At 37.3% G+C, this 21,846-nt stretch overlaps 1 protein-coding gene across 1 annotated transcript; it reads left to right on the top strand.

Moving 5' to 3' along the window:
* The first annotated feature begins 5,135 nt into the window (after positions 1 to 5,135).
* Positions 5,136 to 20,103, top strand: ACADM (acyl-CoA dehydrogenase medium chain). Its single transcript, XM_058030265.1, has 12 exons — positions 5,136 to 5,422; positions 8,602 to 8,701; positions 9,494 to 9,591; positions 9,713 to 9,782; positions 11,707 to 11,807; positions 11,896 to 11,976; positions 12,795 to 12,925; positions 14,010 to 14,118; positions 14,984 to 15,124; positions 15,203 to 15,298; positions 15,960 to 16,208; positions 19,808 to 20,103. The coding sequence occupies exons 1-12, from the start codon at positions 5,399 to 5,401 to the stop codon at positions 19,877 to 19,879; spliced, it is 1,272 nt and encodes a 423-aa protein (XP_057886248.1). The 5' UTR covers positions 5,136 to 5,398; the 3' UTR covers positions 19,880 to 20,103.
* The last annotated feature ends 1,743 nt before the right edge of the window (positions 20,104 to 21,846 follow it).

The raw sequence follows: 21,846 nt of genomic DNA on the forward strand, positions 1-21,846 counted from the left end.
AAATAATAGCATTGGTATAGTCTTGCAGAGCCACAAATGGAGTTTTACAATATAAATCTTTATTAAAATCCCACCTACCATAGTGTCACGGTGGTGCTTATGTGGTACCTCACTTTTAGTCAGCTTGGGCTGGCAGAGTTGTAACTTCACTGTTCTGGGGTCTAACCTACAAGCAAGTGTTAAATTCATTTGCGAGAGGTATGTTCACTACAACTGGACTTTTACTAATATATGATTCTACAAGGAGAAATGTACCAAACAATGTATCTTAAAGATTTTTAGGCTACTAAAGTGCCAGCTACAGCATGTTTGGTGCAAAAATCTCCTAGTTACTTCCTTTACATATGGCCAGGCCTACCTCTCTTTCTTAATGATCAACTTGTTTTCATATTTCATGCAAGGAAAAGCCGTGCTTGTCTAACTAAGCACTTGTTTCTTAACACAGCTAGTCCTGAAAAAGTCTCACCGTACTTTAAAAAAAAATTAGGACAGGTGATTTTTACATTAAGGCATGGTTCAAAAATTATCTTCTCAGGTTTCTACTGACTTTCTTTTTCTTCGGAAAGTCAATAGAGAGCAAAATTATTACAGGATGCCACAGATTGTTTTTTAATTTTTCTCAAGCTCTGTACATCTGTCCCTTCTCTTTCCTTATGGTTCATGTTTGATAGTCACATAAGTGTAACCCAGTGTGGTTTGATGACATTAAGGAAAAATATTTGGTGTGTTTACGAATAGTAGTTAAATAAAAAACTTTCAAGACTTAGAGCTGCTATGACTTTGTGATTAAATGAGATTGAAAATTTGACATTAAGTACTGTTTGTGATACCCAGAAATTAAACAATCTAAAATATACCTCAAAATATTTCAATTCAAGTATTACATTGTCTTGATTTTAGATCATTCAGAGTTTTCCACAGAGATGCTTTCCATTTTTTTTTATTTTTCCCCAATAAATTTATTGTTTTAAAAACCATGAAAACTCTAGGAAAAAAACCCTAACCACCCACCCTGAGCTCCTCAACTAAATCCCAAGACAACTCATGACAAACTAAAAAAATCACAAGAGCTTGCAACAGAAATTTAGAAAAAAAAATGTTTGATTTAAGATGTTTTAAGTTACTATTGTATCAGGGATCAAAGAAAAGCAAAACAGGTCATAACTATGAAGAAGTTGCCATGCTTGTTGCATTGCACTACATCAAAAATTATTCTACTTTAAAGATCATGAATTCAGAACCTACACACAAAATTTTACGTTTGTTTTGTGTAGTAACTTCAGTAACTCTTAATATATAAATCACTGCAAAAAATTTCATTTGCTTTTCATTTCTAAAACAAAAGTTCATTAACAAATGGTAAAATCCTGTTGGTTGTTAACGATTTAAAAACCTCCAAACCAGTAACACACCTAAAATTAGTAATTAGTAATTACTAACATTTAATTATTACTAATTAGTAATAATTGCTAATTAATAAAAAATAACACTTCAGCCTAGAATACAGTTGCTAACTTTAAGGGATCAGCATCCTGGTTCTGGCCAGGACCAGGTTAATTTTTGCAGTGGCCAGGAGGCACATGGCCAGGACCCAGAGGTTATTCTTTGCCACTTCACCATTGTTGGGGCGGGAGGAAGGGGCTGCTTCTGGTTGTAGTAGTTAGGATTAATGAGCATTTTGCATATGAATCACTCTGTCTCTTTTGCATACTTTTATTATTATTGTTACAGTTACTGGTATTTTTCTTATCCCATTGCTATTTCCAGTAAATTGGTCGTAACTCATGACCATATGTGTCTCCAGTTCTGCTCTCCAGCCTGCCATAGGGGGAGTGAGAGTGATTTGAAGAGTCACAGAGGGAGCTCTAAATCAGGGAGTACCATTCCTAAACTACAACATTACAAAGCAACCCTATATCTAATATTACATGATACAATTTATACTTTTATATGTTTAGTGGAGGAGCATGGAAAAATATGTAATTTGCAGAAATGGAATTCAGAGATCAGGTTATTAACAGGTTATTAACTGCACAAACTCAGATTATGAATAAGCAGTGTCAAATCTTGTGCACATAATCCATTTAGTTTGCTCCTTTAAGAATGTGTCTCCCCCCATGTTTTGTCATTGGATTTATTGCCCTGAATACCCTTCCAAGAAACAGATGCTATATTCTTCTCTTCAGCCTGCCACAGGAGGAGGGGAAGAAGGAAGGAGCAAGCATAGTTTGAAGACTCTCAGCATCAGCAATATATTGGGGAACACCATTCCTAAACCATGACAATGAGCAGTAGTTTGTAGTGTAATAATATTACTGTGCTTACTGTAAATGCTGTGTTTACATTTACTTACTGAAATGCTAAATTATGCATTTCAGCAATAAGCATCATGCATTCTGCTGGTTAATATATAAGAGAGTATTCTAGGTTAATAGAGAAACATACTGGGCAGTATATAATTCTTACTGCAGTAAAAGTTATCAGAGGAATATTAATTAAGAAATACGACACAGTATTAAGCGTTTGAAAAATGAAAGGCAGATGCTGTATTTCCTGCTTCAGAGAGACAAGCAAAAAAATCTAACTACACCTTGTGGAAATTTTTATCTATTCGCACTCCTTATGTAAATAAGTTGAACCTCAAAGTTCTACTAGTTCAGGCTTTGACAAAAACCTTGCCATCCTTCATACCCCTCTAATCCCAAGTACTTAGCAGAAATGGACCATCTGGGTTTTGAATTTTCTCCTCCAGATTGGCCTTGGGAAAACTATGTTGACAACATATTGCCAAAAGAATTCTCATTTGTTTACCCAAGGAGATGTGAAGAGAGGTAGCAAAAAAAAACCAATTTGAAGGAGAGAAGGAAGGTAAGCAAAGGTATAGCTTTATCAGTGAAAGCTGCATACTGAGCAGCTGATTTTAGAACCTTAACCTTATCGTTTAGTGGAAATGTCCTGGAATACCTTTGTGTTGGCTCTATGCACTCTTTCCTTCCTTTTTGTGGAACAATTTCTTTTCTTTAACATCTACAACCCTGCAGGAGATCACAGATGGTTAGCAGCTTTTTACTACAGAAGCTTGCTTCCAGGAAGTACAGACATCTGTCTTCAGAAGCAAGTAGCAAATTTCACATGCAAAGATGCTTCTAGCGTAAGGCAAACCAGGACAACATCAAATGTTATTGTGTATTCCTGACTCAATTTCTTCAATTTGACAGTTTCAGACAACAACCTTCTCAGTCTCTGTCTACATGAGCGGTTCAGATTAGGTGAGGAGTGTAGTTTTGAATGAAGTTTCCAAATTGTCCCTACTTACGGTGTCTAACTTGATTCACAGAGAGATCTCAAAGCACATGGACTGATTTTTGGAAGAAATTTACTCAAACACATGGTCTAGGAGTGCACCCAAAATGTTCCAACCCCTTACTAGGGAACACTCAGTCAAGCTGGAATTAAAAACACTCCAAAATGTTCTTGAGGTCTTGAATAAAACATTTCACTGCATAAACCAAATAGCTGTGTTTTGCATTACTTCCTGACGTCAACATTCCCTCAGTGTACTGATGTATTCAATCTCCCTGCTTTAGGGATGTCCTCAACCCCATTCAAAGCTGTCTCTCCACCTCAAAAAAGACCTTACTCACTACTTAAGGGGTATGGATCCTAAAGCATCTCAAAAATCTCTAAATCTCAAAAGCATCTAGAAATAATGTTTCATTTCTGATCACTGTAGGATTTGAAGCACTTCCTGCAGCTAGCAACTATGTTTATTATATAGCATTCTTACAGATGTTTAATCATGATCAGTCAGGTGAAGTTGCTTGTTACATATGACAGGATGCATTACATACAACATCAGCTTTTTATACATACTCTGAACCCATCTTTAGATTTTGATGTGTGCCATCTTAGAATATGCACAGTATAATCCATGCCAGAAATCAAAAATTAAAAGTTTAAAGCTTTCAAATGATATTAGCATATTTCCTTATATACGATCACAACACGGTGTTGCGATGAGAAATAAACCAAAGAATACAAAGATATTGTGTACACACAAACTACACAAATAGTTAAATAATATATAGGTGGAAAATGGACTGCTCAGTAATGAAATTCCCTCACTATATTCAGAACCATGATCTGTGGAACCCTACATAAAATGGAACACAAAAATGCGACTTTGAGTGCTGGTATTTTAAAGCCCCACTGCAGCTTTACATTCCAAAGGTATGGTGTACTTGAAACAGGAACATACAGAATCTTCAAAAATACTTAAACAACACAGTTTTAAGCTATGCTTATGTCTTTTACTCTATTGCCCTGAAAGTACAGGGGAAAAAAAATCTCCTGATTTAGAGTGAAAAAGCAGCAGCCTATACACTGAATCAAAGCTGTCCACTTGCCTTCCTTAGGTAATCACCTGAAATCACAACAGTATGAAGTCTATAAAACATTACAATCATCTCTTTTCAGACAACTGATAAATATGTCTGTAAATAACTTTTAAAAGGCTAGTTTTCTATCAAACTGTTTCTTTTTGTATTAACCACAAAATCAATACTGCCAACTGTCAGAAACAAAACAAGCAACTAAGAGCCAAATATAAAAAGGCAATAATGACACAAAAATATTTGTTGCATACTATTTTGTATTATTATGCAAAATAAAATGTTATTAAAAATCTAGCTTCCAGAAAAATATTTATTTTGTTAATTTTGTTGAAATTTCACACCAAATAAGGAATTCACAGAGAAATCAATGGCTGCCATTTTTCTTGGTATACTTGTTTTAATAAACCCCTAAACAACACTGCTGTGAAACAGTACTATTCAAGAGCATATATTTTATTCGCCACAGATAATTTCCAAAAGCATTGCTTTTCCTTTAAAATACAACTGGAATAAAGAGCAGTTAGAAGCACATTTTAGGTAACTATCAATACAGACGATACTTAAAACTCCCGTGCGCCAGGCCCAGTCACTCTCCAGTTCCTGGCACACTTCCGAAACATGAGTTTATGATTCCCTGAAGCACAAATTACAGTAAAATGTTTACACGGGCTTTTCTGCTAACAGGTGAATGATGCAGGTGACTGGAACCAGCCTAGGACACCCAGCAAACAGGCGGCGAAGCAGCACAAGCCGGGGCACGGACACGGCCCGCGTTCGGGCCGGCGGGCCGGGGCGGGCCGGTCGCGGGGCACGGCGCTCCTCCCACGAGCGAGAGCAGCAATAGGAACTCGCCGGAGGCTCTCCTCGCAGGAGCCGAGCAAGGCGAGGGGGGGCGGTGGAGCCTAGGGCTGCCTCGGCCCAACGGGCGGGCCCGCGTGGCACCGCCCCGGCCCCCGAGCACCGCCCCGCCGGAGCTGCTGCGGCTGCCGGGCTCTCCCGCCGAGATGGCTGCGCTGAGGGCGACGCGGGTGAGCGGCCAGGGCGGGTGAACGCTCGGGGGACACAAGACCCAGGGAGAGGCACGGGACGGGACGGACCGCGGCGCTGCCGGTGCTAGCGGCCAGGGGAGCCCGGGCGGCGGGGAAGGGCGGCGGGATCGCAGAGGGCGAAGGGCGGAAGAGGCAGGGCCAGCCTGCGTTCCGCCCGCCGTGACTGTCCGGACGGCTGCGGCCGTAGGGGCTGCCCCGGTGGGGAGAGCTGGCGGGGCGAGCTGGCGGGGCTGGAATCCACCCGCTGTGCTGCTTTTCCTGCCTCGCAGTATTACCCGAGTTTACGGCCGTAATCCTCACGGTTCGAATGGGTATTGCCATTTGATGTTCTTCACTGGCGATACTGCACAGCCCTGGGGATCCTCATGGGGCAAAGGCCGCGTCGTGCCAAGTGTGTCTGGCACCTCTCCATTTAACGGTGGAGACGGCTTCAAAACACCGGGATTAGAGTTCAGGGTATTTTATCCAGTGCATTTCCTTTAGCGTACGTAGCTGTACTACGTATGTTATTTCTAAAAAATATGTGTGAAATATAATAGTTGGTTTTCTAAAGTACAAACTTTCTACTGTATTGAACCACCAATAACCTCACAGCTTCAAACTAGAAAATTAAAACCATTCAGAATTCATTTAGCATTGCACATGCCTTTTTCTAGATTCCCCATTTTCAGAGGCATTCATGAGTCTGAATTACTTGAAAGGCCCTTCACAGCCTCCTAGTAGCAGTGTTGGTTTGCCCTAAATTGATGCAGCTTGGCTGCTGGTCCTGAGTGTTGCTGTGAGAGTGAGGGAAGAAGTCTCCATCTGAAGTTGGTATATTGTGGCTCAAAATAATGCTTTAGGCAAAGGAAGCCCATAGGGAGGAAATTACTATTTCAAGTTCAGCCTCCTGACATGTTACCCCCGCAACAAACTCTTGATAATTCTTTTCCTTTTTGCCCTGAGATACATGAGGCAGAATCAAGGTTAGCGACCCTTAGCTTATAGTTGTCCCACTGTTTTCTGTGACGTGCATCTTTTCAAACAGGTTCTATAGCTCTTTTGGTAATAAAGAGATTGCATCACTTTTGTGAGTAGCTTTGTCGTACCCTTTTCCTGGTAGCACTCTAGACTAACTCTTCCAGTGTTAGTCTTGCTACACTGATGATTGCATTTGTAATTGCGACAGAATTTATACAGTAGTGCAAGGAAATGCAGTAGGAGTTGTATCTGAACATCACTAGCAGTAGTTTGTCACTGAATCCAACTGTTCCTCAGAGTTAAGCAGTGAGAAAGTTGACAAGCAGACAGATCCAAATTTTTACATGTAGCAAACCCTCATCCTCTGTCATCTCATCAGTCATGCAGCTTCCAGGTATGAGTCCCATCTGTCCATATTTCTTGGTGGGGGTATTGTTGAGTTTTTCCAGAGTAATCTTAAGTGTTATCTTGCATACTGTATTGCAATAGACATAATTTCACTGGTTTAAATTTTACAGCTTCTTTCATATAGGGTATCACTTTCAGCATTAGTTTGAATCCACTTTTCCAAGTTTAAACAAAACCTTTTGGTGGCAAAGCTATGCATTAGTCTATCAAGAGCTGCTCCTTAAAAAAAGAAAAGAAAAAAATTTCAATCATCTGGCTTTTTTTCAACCTCATCTTGTCTTTTTTCCAGATAAAATAAGGCATAAATAATTCTGAAGAATCAAGGTCTATCTAGATTTTTGTGGTATTGTTTTGGCTTTTAATATGAGAGGTAGCAGTAACAGAAAACTTAGCAAGATACTCTTTTGCAATGTCTATTGTTTCTAAAAACTTGAAATTAATAATATATTACCTACAGCAAAATGCAATCCTGAATTATTAAGAAATTGACAGTACCAGCACAGTATGCAAATATGTCATAGCCTCTCCCTCTTCCCTGCCTGGAAGTGTTCCTTCTGCATTTCTTCACCTTTGAACTTTATAGATGTTTCCAGTATCCTCTGGAAATACTTTTTTCACTGTGTTGATACCTATTATTGGCAGTATTCATCATGCTTCTTGAGCTGTGTTATAACCATCTATTATATAGCATTATTATTAAGAGCACAGTTTATCTACTATAACTTTTTTGAAAGTACTTGTTGCCTCCCCAGCTGTGTAACTTTCTGCAATGTCCTTGTCTTCTACAGTTCCCAGTAAAATTTCTGTGATTTTTTTGCATTACTATCAATATTTTTTTTTTATGCTAGGAAGTAAGTGACTGCTCTGATCACAATTAAAAAAAAAAAAAAAGTCTACATTTTCACATAAGAAAATCAAGAAGAAGCCTTTCCTTAGTGTTCAGGCAAATTTGGTTTTGCAATATTGATTTGGGCCCTCCTAAAAATTATCCAATTTCATATTTTTCACTAATTTTCAAACATTTCAGAGATTCATAGCTCTTGAAGAGAGTAAACCATCCTCTTAAATTCAGACATGTTTTTGCACAGTATTAAGACATTATGAAAATGTAGCCACAATATTTGGGGCTCTAAACTTGAAAAAGCAGAGAAAGTATTTACAATGAAAAAGAATTAATTTATGGTAAGTATTAGGAGAAAAAATAAACTTCAGATAGCCGTCTCTCATGTTGGAGGACAATAATAATCACCAAGTGTCAGTGGCAGCAGCTTATTAAAAGAAAGCAGAGATTAGTGTAGGATATTATCAAAATATTCTGATATATTGGCTAATAGGTAGGTTGTTTTTAAAATCTTGCCAAATCTGAATGTAGGTAAGCATTGAGTAATAGGATATTCACTAGAGGGCCAGAAAATGAAGTTTGATGAGTGTGTGTATAAATGAAAGAAATATATATTGTTGTGCCTCTGTGAACATAGATTTTAATTATACTTAATAATTTTTAAATACTCAATTGCACAATACTTAAAAGTGCATGCAGTAGTTCACTCATCCTTCGTCCCGTTAAAGCCTGACATTCTTGGTAGAGGTGTCAGTTCATGTAAGTGCTGCTTGCCACAGGAGGAAAACACAATGTAGCCAGTAATTGTTTTATCACAGTAGTAATTGTATTTTACTTGATGTGACACAGTTTCTAGAGAGGGAATCTAAAGTTGGGCTGCAGATAGGTTAGTAGGTTTAGGAGGCTTGAGCTGTAAAGATCTTACACCTCATGTTTTTTTCCTCTCTAGCAAATGCTTCAAACCATCACAGGGCATGGATGGAGGTCCTATTCTAGTAAACCTGCTCAAAACTTACATGTAGGCAAACCTGGAGCTGGCTTTAGCTTTGGTAAGTAGTACCGTTTTTGAAAGAAATGTAACAATAACGGGCAAATTGCAGAGTTAAAAAGAAATCATATACTGTATTGTAGTTCACCGTGATTTTAAGGTGAAGGTCTTTGTTCTAAATATATTTCTAGTAAAAAAATAGTTTGAAAAGCAAAGTAACTTTATTCTTAACTGAGGCAAGGCAGATATGTTTGTAGTGTTCTTAAGGTTTTCTTCTTTTTTTAACTCATGTCTATGATAAGTTTTTTTTATTGCCTGAGTGTTTTAGCTTTGAATACTTACCTCATATTGCTCTTTTCAATGTTACACTACCTAAATGTAGTCATAGTTGAACTTGTTTATCAAGAAATGCAAAAAAAGAAATTCATCTTGGCATATTATATATAACATATATATGCAAGCAAATTTAGGGGATCAGAGCTAGATGTTTGAAATTGAGTCAGGATCTTTGGGCAACCTCTGTATTTTTATGCTTTTAATTAGCACAGCATTCTTCTTATTTCTTTTGGTAATACATTTTATGTTACACAGTCATCTCTGCTTCGTTTTCAGTATTTTGTGGATAATTTCATCAGACAAGTAAGTGTGTGTAGGGGTTGATCAGAGAACAACAGAAGTTTTCTCCCAGGAGGAGAAGGAATCTGAACATTTTTGCTTCCTGGAGAGCCCCAAATAGTGGTGGCTTGGGTTATCCTGGAAGGATGCTCTTGTTTTCTTTTTTATCATAGTCTTGACAATTGGCAAAATAAAAGACAGCAGAGGATTTATGATCTTTTTCTCTTTTTTAAAATAGAACTTACCGATGAACAGAAAGAGTTTCAAGCTACTGCTCGTAAATTTGCTGTGGAGGAAATTATTCCTGTTGCCGCACAATATGACAAAACTGGAGAGGTAAATTCTACCATAGTGTAAGGGAAAATTTGGGGAAAAACAGACTTTTATCTTAACCTGCATAAAATTTAAAGTTTTGGTTGTTATGAATCAGAAGATGATTTTACCATGTCTGTTTCAGTATCCTGTTCCACTTATAAAGCGAGCTTGGGAGCTTGGTCTTATGAATTCACACATACCAGAAAGCTGTGGTAAGTAAACATTCTTTTTAATCTGTAAAATGAAACAATGAAAAGACATTAGATGAGATTCCTATGTGTAATTATGGATTCTGTACTGTCGCATTAATAGTTGCATACTTGAATAATCTAAATTTAATCAGTAGGCAAGTTGACACATACAAGTGTGGTACTAGGTATGGGTGTAATCAGGAGACAAATTAGGCAGATTATGGTTTAGTAATTTATGACCAGATTTTTCTACCGTGATTACAGCTGCTTAGTGTTCCCCTGGTGCAGTGTCAGCTGATTAGGCAGAGAAATTAGAAGGTCACATTTTGTTCTAGTCTCTGACACAGGCTGGAGCAATTTAAAAGTTTATTCCAGAAGGACAGTTTTTTAGTTTAGATTAAGTGCAGTACAGCAGAGTCCTGACTCATAAGCTGTATGAGTGATACAGACAAACATGATATGCTAGAGAAGGGTTTTAGTGAAAGGAACTCATGCCTCATAAAATCATTGAAGTTCTCTGAAGTAGCTAATAAATGTGTGAGCAGGTGATAGAGAATGCCTGAACTTCCAAAATAAGTTTTAAAGATCATCAGGTTTCATACTGGCAAAATTAGCAGCACAGCCTTGCTAGGTCTTGTGCTATTTGGGATGTCTATAAATAAACGGAGAAGGGCATAAATGCCATAAATGCAAAGGTGATAGAGTTTGCTGATAATACTTAGTTATTCGGCACAGAAAAGATGATCTGGTTCAGACAGCTGAAAGACAGAAAAGGTCACAGAAGAGAATGAGAGTTAAAATGGCAATGTGATTCCAAAAAGAAAAAGTGATGCACATGTGAAGGGAAAGAATCAATCTGAACTTCACAGAGGAAAGGTATGCTGTGCATTAGATACTGCCTCTCAGAAAAGACATCTTTGGATCCTGTGAACATGAGCATAATGCTCAGAAGTGGTCAAAACTGTAAAATCTAAGGTCAAGAGGGACTCTTAAGGGAATGAATTAAAAAGAAGAAGGCATAATTATGCTGCCTCCTGAATGCAAATTGCACTTGCTTCTTTAACTCATTATATAGTCAGATCCTTCCTTCTCGAGAGAGTATTAGGGAAATGGAGAAGGTTCCTAAAAGGATGACAATGAATATAGAAGTTTTATCTTCTGTTACTAAAATGTTAGTGTCATGGGAGAATGTGAAAAGGGATTGGTGGTTCACTGTCCCTTTCAATATAACTAGAAGGCATCAAATTATGTCAGCAGATGCTAGATTCAAAACAAGTAAAAGGAGATGGTTCTGCATGCAGTGTGGAGTTAATTTGCAACTTATTGCCCCTGTAGGATATAGGTGCTAAAATTTGACATAGATTCAAAAAGACACTGGTTAAATGCATATAACAGATGTCTGTCAGGGGTTGGCATAAGAAAGATACCAAAGAGAATTATTTCTTTGACCAAGGAAGTCACCTGAAAGTTCAGGAAAATATTTTTGAGGTAGTTGTTATTGTACTTGTATGTAGTGTTGGCCAGTTTCCTGTAGTGTTGGCTTCTGTCAGAAACAGATTACTGCATTGGCTGTCTACTAATATGGACACTTTTTTGTTCCCAAATGCTTTTGGCTCAGGGGCCCTTTCTCTGCTTCCTAGGAACTCTTAATTCTTGAATGTACAGTAGTAAAAAAATGTGAGTGGTACATTCTTGCCATTTTGTGCAAGTTGTCCCACGTTAATCAAACAATAACTCTGGACACATGACACATAATTTTCAAATAGCCTGTTACTCTTCTGATGAAGATTTATTTAAAAAGCTTGTGTGAGAATGCCTAACCAAACCCAGTACACAATCAAACGTATATGGAATAGTACACTCCCATAAGTACGTTGTGTAAATCATTAATATGAATACATTATAATTTAAATCTCCTTGAGTAACTTAAATACTTCAACCATAGGTGGCCTTGGCCTTGGCAGTTTTGAAGCGTGCCTTATTACAGAAGAGTTAGCTTACGGATGTACAGGGGTTCAAACCGCCATCGAAGCAAATTCCCTAGGGGTAAGTTCTGTCTTTTCTTACATCTCTTAAACTATAATCTCTACCCTTGAAAGAGCCAGATTAACAGTCTAAATATTTTTTTTTTCAGCAAATGCCAGTTATCATTGCAGGAAATGAGCATCAGCAGAAAAAATACTTAGGAAGAATGACAGAAGAACCAATGATGTGTGTAAGTATAACTGCTATACTGCAGAATGTTTCTAAACCACTTTAATTGTATTACTCCTTTTTTTTTAATTCCTTTTTTTGTGATTTTTTTTTCCCTGAACACTTATATGTACTCACAACTTAGCCCTGTTTGATTTATATGTAAACAGTGACATTTACTGAAAGGTAGCGAATACCTAATGAGATACATCCAGTAAGTAAACAGAAGATATTAAATTATCCTCATCCTAAGTCACTTACCAAAAATAATAGGTTTTTTTTTCCCTTTCAAGAAGAGTTGTAGATGTTTAAGAAAAATACAGGATTTATGTAAGGAGACCCTCAACTTGGATGGGAATGACACTCGATTTGTGATCTCAAATATTACATAAATAGTACTTGTTACGTAGAAAGAAGTAAAGATTTGTCTGCAATGTATATCAATTTACAACTAAGCCTCCTAAACTGAACGACTCAGTGCTCCTATTTTCAGACTTTAAAGATCCTCAGCTTTCACATCAGAATTTTTGAATCCTGGAAGTAGTAACTTAAGGATTACAGAATGTTTCTGTTTGTTTAAAAGCCAATTTTATGTATTATTATGGATTTATAAAGAAAATTAACCTTTACTTGGCCAGCTGTTGGAAGGGGGGAGGGGGCCAAGTGTAGGGTTGTTTTGGGGTTTTATTGGGGAGTTTTGTTTATTTGGTGTTTGGATATTACCATGCAGTTCACTTAAACCTTCAGCAGTTAGTTTGATGCACATAATCTGTGTGAATTTGTAGCTGACTAAAGATAGAACTTTTATTCCACAAGAATTTGCATCTTAATTTCTTTTAGGCTTACTGTGTAACAGAGCCTGGAGCAGGCTCTGATGTGGCTGGTATAAAAACAAAGGCTGAGAAGAAAGGAGATGAATATGTTATTAACGGTCAGAAGATGTGGATCACAAATGGGGGGAAAGCAAACTGGTATGTTAACTGGTGTCATAGTTCTATGCTGTGTCTTTACCCCACCCTTCCAACCTCAGTTAAATTCTTTAAAGACCAATCCTTTAAAAACCTGTCTTTCAGACACAAATCTGAATGTTCTCTGTGTTTCAGAAGACTACATTTTAATCTCTGCCCAGTTTATGAGGATCGCTATCAGGATAGCATATAAAATGCAGTCTTAAGTGCTATGCAAAGCCTAAAAAGAAAAATGAGTGATGACACTATGACTCCACACTCAATAATAGCCTCTTGAACCTTTCGGCTATCAAAATTAAATGTGATTCTACTAGAAACACCTCTGACTCCTAGTGAAGCTAGAAATGCTGTTATATTGTAGTGTTACTTTTTATTTTCTGAAAAGAAAACATTTTCCATCTGTCAAAGATTGCAGATATGTCTTGTGTTGTCTGGAGTGTGCTTTTACAATGTAAACCTCTTATATCATGTCTTACATCATGTTGATTCACAACACAGAAATTTCCCTGAATTCAAGTGGAAGAAACTTTATACATTTTCCCAGAAATTGAATTTTCTTGTTATTTTCTTGTTGCAGGCAGACCACCCACCAAAGACAATCTGTCCGATTTCTTTTGACCTTACTAAATACCACAGAAGTGATTTACAGCTGTTTAATTTTTAAGAGAGATACTTATCTACAACTTATACTTAGAAAAATAAAATCAAGATCTTTGAACTCAGATTATAACTTTTACATCCAAGAAATTATGTTCTAAGCATTAATTTTTATCTACATGCAATGAATAGGTTTCTTTTGTACTATATGGGAAGCTGTTAATATCATAAAGACTTACGATACATGGAAAAGGTAGGGAATATTTGCATGTTGATCTGAGCAACTTTATGAAATATTGAATCTTTAAAACTTCTACTCTCTTGCTCCCTCTTATTTTATTTTCAGGATGGGCAAGAAAGAAAGGCTGTTAACTCACAGACAAAATTTATTATATGGTAGAAATGCACATAAAGATGTTTAAAGTGCTAGATAAATATATCTTGTTAATTGTGAAGATAAACTGCATCCATCTACTTTGTTTTACACTAGGTATTTTTTGCTAGCACGTACAAATCCAGATCCAAAAACTCCTGCAAGCAAAGCCTTTACTGGATTCATTGTGGAAGCAGATAGCCCAGGGATACAAATTGGAAGAAAGGTGAAGACTGTATTTCTTGTTTGACAAGTCAGGAACTGTTGTTCAGTTCTAAACCAACAATAAAACAAATGTACCACTAAAGAAAAGATACTGTTACACAACTGAACAGTCTCATATGCTTATGTGCTTATGTGTGCTTATATATGCTTATCTTTTAATTTTCAAAACATAGAGGAACTATGCATGAAACATAATTTTAAAGCGATTAATTCAAAAAAGGAATTATTCAGAATGGTCTAAAGTAAGATGACTACTTTGGACGTCTGCAAAGAGTCTTTGAAAACGACTATATTGGCAGGTGCCAATAAATGAGAAGTAGTATGCCTTGAAAAACTAAGAAGCAAGCTGGACAATTTTGACCGCAAATACATATCTAGTGAGTTTTAATTTTAGCTAGTACTGGTCAAAGAAGACACCTTAGAGATACTGATGCTACTTCTCTCTTTACAAAAATTACTATTTTTAATAGTAGGTAAAACTGAATGTGGAACATTAGTCAAGAAATCTGAAAACTTGAAAAACCCATTTATTTATTCACTTGTAGTATACCTGTACTTCCTGCATATTAGATTCTTTCCTTTTTCCACTTGCATCTAAAAGATAGTTGAACTAGAAGAACACAAGAACACTGCTTACAGTGACAGAACTAATTTCATATTAAGGAGAAAGTAAGCTGCCCAACTTAGACAAGTTAAGGGCATGCTGGTCTGCAAATACAAAACTAGTATGTGTCTGGCACGTGGTAATTTTTAGATTGGGTGTTTTGGGGAAGAAAAACTATGCTTTGAGTGAACAAAAAAATGAAAACATAATGTACCTTTGAATAATCCAAATTAGTAGCACATCTGTAAATTTCCCACTTCAGGAAATGAATATGGGTCAACGCTGCTCAGATACAAGAGGCATTGTCTTTGAAGATGTGAGAGTCCCAAAAGAAAATGTATTGATAGCTGAAGGAGCTGGCTTTAAAATCGCAATGGGAGCTTTTGATAAGACCAGACCACCCGTAAGTATCAGGAAAAAAATAGGTTATAAAATATAGCAGGAATTTCTGATTTTTTATTCTGGCCTGTATTAAATTTAGGTAGCAGCTGGTGCTGTTGGATTGGCAAAAAGAGCCCTTGATGAAGCTACTAGATACGCTTTGGAGAGAAAAACCTTTGGGAAACCAATTGTTGAAGTAAGTGTGGGGGCAGACAATGCATAAAAGCTTATGTTTTCACACTAGATGTACTACTACTGATTTTTCAAGGTTATTCCTTAATATTTATATATTTATATATTTATAATTCCTTCGTTTTTATATTATACCTCAGCCATTTTGTGGTTTCCAAGTATATAGGTTGCACTATAAGTAAACTTAGCTATGTGGTAACTTCAAGTGTTTTTGGTAATTTATCAATGATAGGAAAAGCAGAAAGAAAACTCTGCCCCAAAGCTCAGAACTTACATACCAACTGGGCATACTTAAGTTCTTCAGCACTAATAAAGAGGGATCTTCAGGAAAGAAGAAAACATCTGAGGTGTGTGGAACAAGATATATTGTATCAGAGTACATTAGAATACCAATAGAATACATTGCCCATCATGCTGCTTACCAGATCTGAAAAAATATGAATAAACAACAAGAGAAATACCGACAAATAGGAAAGAACAACTTCAACTATTGTTTCATCAGTATTTAATCCCTATGACGAGAGCGTGATGCATGTTCTGTATAACTTCTCTTGTACAACTTACTGAGTTTTTTCAAAAAGATCACTGCATTAAGAAGATTTTATCTTTCCTTCATGTCATAGAATTTTAAGCAGGCAATATTAACCTAGTTTATTTCATCACAGCATCAAGCAGTGTCTTTCTTGCTTGCTGAAATGGCAATGAAAGTTGAACTCGCTAGGATGGCTTACCAGAGAGCTGCATGGGAAGTTGATGCCGGTCGCAGGAATACCTACTATGCTTCCATTGCAAAGGCATTTGCTGGTGACATTGCAAACCAAGTAGCTGCAGATGCAGTACAGATTTTTGGAGGAAATGGATTTAATACTGAATATCCTGTAGAAAAGCTAATGAGAGATGCTAAAATCTACCAGGTAAGTAAAAGAGAAAGTGGTAATGCATAGATTTTATACAGAATAAAGTAATGGCTACTTACTTCAAATCATGATGTGCACATATTAAAAAAAATCATTTGAGAATTAGAGCAGTAATCCTTCCATTTAAAGAAACAATCATTCAAATCAGGAAATTACTTCATACTAAAGTCATTGCACTTGATAAAAACTGAAACCGCTTAAGAGAAATAAATTATATTTTGTGGGTTTTGGGTTTTTTTCCTCTCTAATGTGGTAACTCATTGCAATTCTTGCATTGTCAATTTTGAAGTCTTTGAATTCTTAGGGAAAAAATCTTGATCAAAATACCAGTGCTTGCTCTGGGATTCTGTAAGTAGAAGTGGTTTACATATCATACTGTTCTTGAAAATCTCTAGAGATGCAAAACTTTTGACCATCTGTCTGTACCCTGGACTGATGTCTTTTTATAGTTCAGCTGTCTTCTTAGCCTGAACACTAAAGCAGTTTCTTACCCCAACGACTTATGAGGGAAGAGATGTTTTTTGTTTGGTTAGGGTTTTTGTTTTACTTTTCCATTAAACTTTCCGTTTGAAACTTTGGTATTAAAAGCTGTGTAGAATGCTGGGGTTGATGTATGAACAGTATTGGGTATCATGGTTGTGTAGTTTAAACCCAGCTGGCAACTAAGTTGCCACACAAGGAAGCTGCACACTCCCTTCTCCTTCCTCCCTGCTCCTGAGGGATGGTGGAGAGAATTTGAAAAAAAAAAAAGTAAATCTCATGCATTGAGAATAATTGAAATAAATTTAATAATAATAAGTTTAATAATTGAAATAAAGTAACTTATAATAATAAAAGAGAGAGGCAGATAGGAATAGAACCCAGGAAGAACAAGTGATGCACAATAAAGTTGTTCACCACCTGGTGACCAATGCCCACCTCGTCCATCCACGGCAATCAGCACCCTCCTGGTCAACTCCCCCTAAGTTCATGTACTGGCTGTGACTCTCTATGGCATGAAATGCCCCTTTGGCCATTCCAGGTCAGCACTCCTGGCCATGCTCTCTTCCAGCTTTTTGTGCACCTCCTCACTGGCAGATCACAGGAAACTGAAAGTCCTGGATTTCCAGTAAGCACTACAGAGCAAGAACTGAAACATGAACATGTTACCAACACTATTCTCACAAAACACAGCACTGGACCAGCTACTAGAAAAACTATTAACCCTATCCTAGCTGGAAATATGACATGTAAAATGATTACCTTGCATGTGTTGTATCAATAGAAGTGTGACAAACTAGAGTGATTATCCACTTTTTTAACAAGACCCTTTTGTACTCATATTTAGCCCATAGTTCACTGTAATCACCCAGGTTTTTTACTGCAGTGTTACTGTCAAGAAATTATTCCATGTCATGTTGTAACTAGTATATTGGCATATACTATGCTGCAGTTTTTAATTCAGCAAGAATATTTTAATTTCATTCAGCAAAACCAGTAATCTTCATTGACATCTAACACTGACACTAATTGTGACTAGATAAAACATAGCAAAGTAGATGATTTCAAGAAATGCACATAGACCATGACCTCTAATGATTGTTAGCTATAACAGCTGTCAGTCCAAAATTCTAGGCAGTTAATATTTGTCTTACAGCTGACTTCAAAATGCAAACTAATATTGCCACTAGCCAAGAATTTATTTTTCTCAGTTTAAGGAAAGACAACTGCTATGTTGGTATCCAAAGGTCCCTATAACTAACTTCACTTCTGTGAGTGAGGAAATGAATGACTAATTGAAATCTGTGATTGGGATTTTTTTCCTGTCAAATTGCATGCTTTTTTAGAGAATGATGGTGCAAGGGTTGATTGAGACTGATTTGACAAAATTCCATTATTACGTAGTTTTTTCATTACAGTGATCTAAATGCATGGCTAAGTAGGTTTGTTTTTTTAATTAATCAGATTTAGTATTAAATTTTTAATTACTTGTCAGTTCCATTTCATCCCCAAAAGAATTCAGGAAGGGGTTTTGTCTTGCAATCATTTTGTCCATGTCTCTTGATTATATCTTACACTTCACTGTGCTTTGCTGTGTTACTGCTCAATTCCAGATGGTATATACTTTTGGCCATACATTGCATGCAGAAAAACTTGATTTTTCAAATTGTCTTTCGTATGTTTGATCGTTTTTGGTATTACACAATCCTTTTATTGTGTTTACTGATAACATTTTTACATGTCCTTACTGTGCCCTAGTTTTGTCCGGCTAGAAATCTTGGCTACTTTGGTAAAAACTCTTAGGTTTGGAAACTCTTAAATTTGGAAAACTTCCTTTCTTTAATTGTCAGAGAGTCTTGAAACTGTTTCCATCAGCTTACAAGCCAAAACCTTTCCTGTAATTACTTAATGAGATTGTGAGTTGTGATATCTTTGATTGATTCCCATGGCTGTTCCCATCAGCAAGTGCAAATGTAGTGCAGTAGGAGCAGTTTGGTAGACTGCAGGAGCAGCTGCTGAGACTCTGACAGCCACACTCTGAGCAGTTTGAGCAGGCCGGGTTCATAGCAAGCCCGTTTCGTCCCTTGGAATGTGTGTCCCTGATAGGCATCCAGCTGTTAGGGTCCAGCTGTAGGCTTGTACCATTAGGGCTTTTCTAGGGATTGCTGAATGTTTAGTATAGAGAGAAAGCAGACTTCTATTTCAGTTGGTTTTAGAAGGCGCCTAGTACTCACAAAACACTGTCTGCTCTGTGGACTGGATCAACACAGGGTAAGCAGCAGCAGAGAATTCACCCTGGGAATCAACAGCTTGTTCTGAACCAGAACATTAATGTGAACATAGGTGATAGGATTCTTATTTTGAAAATGCTCTTTAAGTTTCCTGGAAAGATTATTCCTAGAAGTGAATTTGCATGATTTCCAGCATTTTGCTAAACCAAATTTTGGCAGAACTGGGAGCTGAAACATTAAAATCTCTAGACTATGCTGCCTCAGTCCTTGCATTACATTGCAGTATGCCTGTGGAGCATATGTCCTCCTTTGGCTTTAGAACTTTATAGTTACTTTTTTGTCTATTTTTGACTTTGCTGCCAGCAAACAAACAGAAGAGAGGGATGATGCAGGCTGTTTCTAGAAGAAAATGCAAGTATAAAGAAAACCACAAACAAAACTGTGTGGGAGAGAGTACTAGTTGACAAGAAGCAATAGAAATAAATAGATCAAAGACAACAGACCTTGAAAGGCTAGTTAAAGAAAACACTTAAGGACAAATCATCTCTTCCCTTCTACCCATGATTTCAGATCCTACTTCGAAAAATCTCAATAATGTATTTTCTTCCTTAAATAAGAGGAATGTTGTCACCTATTTTCATAAGAGCCTTACTGGCTTTAGATAGGTGCACCTGAGAGAACAAGACTTTCTCAGTATCTTGTATGATTTACATTTAATTTAGTCCACTGTGATTACTCCGGTACACTGGAATTTCCTCTGTTTTCTTCTGTCTTCCTGCACATCCTAATCCACACTGGATTAGTGCCATGGAGGTTTACAAATGTATACCCGTTAAAACCTTTCTAAAAATCACCCACTAACATTATTGCAATTCTTCTTTTCAGATTTATGAGGGAACTGCTCAGATTCAAAGGATGATCATAGCTCGTGAACATGTTGGCAAATATAAGGCTTAAAGAAATGTATAAAGTGTGTCTGGTGCTGCTGTAGTGTTCTGTGCTCTTATGGAAGAAGATTTTAGTGTGTTTCTCAATAGAATTAAAAAGAGATAAAATTCCTTCATAATATTTTTATTCTGTTCATTATTAAGCACTGATTCTGTTCTCAGTATAAAATAAGATAATCAGAGTGTAATTTTTGACAGTCGATGCTGCATTTCAATAAAATATTTTTAAGAGAAGTGTGGTTGTTTTGTATTAATTTTGCTTGTCATATCACTTTCACTGGACAACTAACCCAAAATACTATTTCTGAAGTACAATAATAGCTGTATTTCAGTTTCTCTATGCTCTTGCCCCAAGCAGCTGAACAGCCATTCCAGTTGAGCAGCAGGAAAGCCTGCATTGCTACTGTCTGTATGTGTCTGTGCTGGGGATTTATATACTAGTCAGATTCTGGCCTTTACACTCTGAAGCATGTACATATTAAATGAGGATGAATCACTTCAAATGAGAATGTGTAGCTTTCCCTTAACAATTACTTACAATATGTTTTTTATTTAAAATCCAGTATATTTAAACACAAAATCAGAGAGTATGCAGAGTTGGGAGGGACCCACAAAGACCATCAAATCCAACTCCTGGACCTGCACAAAAATCCCACTCTGTGCCCAAGAGCATGGTCCAAATGCTGCTTGAGTTCTCACAGCCTTGGAGCTGTGACCACTGCCCTGGTGAGCCTGACCATTCTCTGGGGGAAAAACCTTCCCGTAATGCCAAACCTAAACCTCCTGACTCAGCTCCAACCATTCCTTCAGGTTCTGTTACTGAGCACCAGAGAGATGAGATCAGTGTCTGTCCCTCTTCCCCTCACAAGGAAGTTGTAGACTGTGACTGGGCTCCCCTCCAACTCTTCTTCAGGTTGAACAGACCAAATGACCTCTGCTGCTCCTCATACAGCTTCCCCACAAGGCCCCTCACCATCTCCACTGCCCTCCTTAGGATGCTGTCTAATAGCTTCATGTCTTGTATATATAAACCTATTATTCCTTTCCATCAATGCATATACTTAACTATGCTTGCAGCAAGAACAGCCAAGAAGAAGGAATTTGGAGATTTATTTTTTTAACCTTGGATAGACCTTTCTTGGCAATGCTGGCAGAACAGACATTCCCTGGAGTTTTTGGACAAATTACTGGATACGTGAGGCTACACTGCATCCAGTTCTAGGCTCCCCTGTATAAGAAAGATGGGGACTTAAAGAAGGGAGTCTAGCACATGGCTAGAAAACTATTAAGGACCTGAAGCATCTGTCATGTGAGAAGAGGCTAACTTTTTAGCCTGGACAAGAGAAAGCTCGGGTAATTTTATCTATGTGCATTAATTCTTGATAGGATGTAATGAAGAGGAGGGAGCCAGCCTCATAGTACCCATTAACAAGACAAGAAGCAGCAGGGACAAATTAAAATACACGACATTCCACTGGAACACAACTTATTTTTTTACTGTGAGGGCTGTCATATGCTGGCAGAGGTGGTGGAGTCTCCATTTGACACTCAAAACTCAACAGGTAGTGGTCTCGAATAACCTGCTCTAGCTAAGCCTACTTGGTGTAGGTGGGTTGTGCTCCATGATTTCAAGAGGAATCTTCAAACCTCAATTAATCTATTAAGTAATTTCCAATTTCACTCCAAAATGTCCTTGCCTGTGTCTGGTATCTTTCATATCTCATCTGAATTTACTGGATGGTACTAATACTATCATCAGGTATAAGCTCTGCAATCCTTATTTATTGAGTAAGCTAGCTGGAAAATCAGTTCTGTAAAGAAAGCATTTAGTCTCTATAAATTACTGACTTTCCTCCAGGAAGAGTCATAATGCAACATCTTTGGTAAGTATTTGACATATGTAAGACCTTATTTTTGACTGTCCTATGCAACATTATACGTACTACAACTTCTTTGATGTTTCTGCCTGGTATAGTT

This window comes from Melospiza georgiana, chromosome 9 (genome assembly GCF_028018845.1).
Source record: "Melospiza georgiana isolate bMelGeo1 chromosome 9, bMelGeo1.pri, whole genome shotgun sequence".
Classification (NCBI taxonomy): Eukaryota; Metazoa; Chordata; class Aves; order Passeriformes; family Passerellidae; genus Melospiza; species Melospiza georgiana.

Bases quoted from the DNA above. Each gene is read 5' to 3' on its own strand.
- ACADM (XM_058030265.1), top strand. From the start codon at position 5,399: ATGGCTGCGCTGAGGGCGACGCGG. The intron at 8,702-9,493 runs GTAAGTAGTACC...TTTTTAAAATAG, and splicing joins TGGAGCTGGCTTTAGCTTTG to AACTTACCGATGAACAGAAA. The intron at 14,119-14,983 runs GTGAAGACTGTA...TTCCCACTTCAG, and splicing joins GGATACAAATTGGAAGAAAG to GAAATGAATATGGGTCAACG.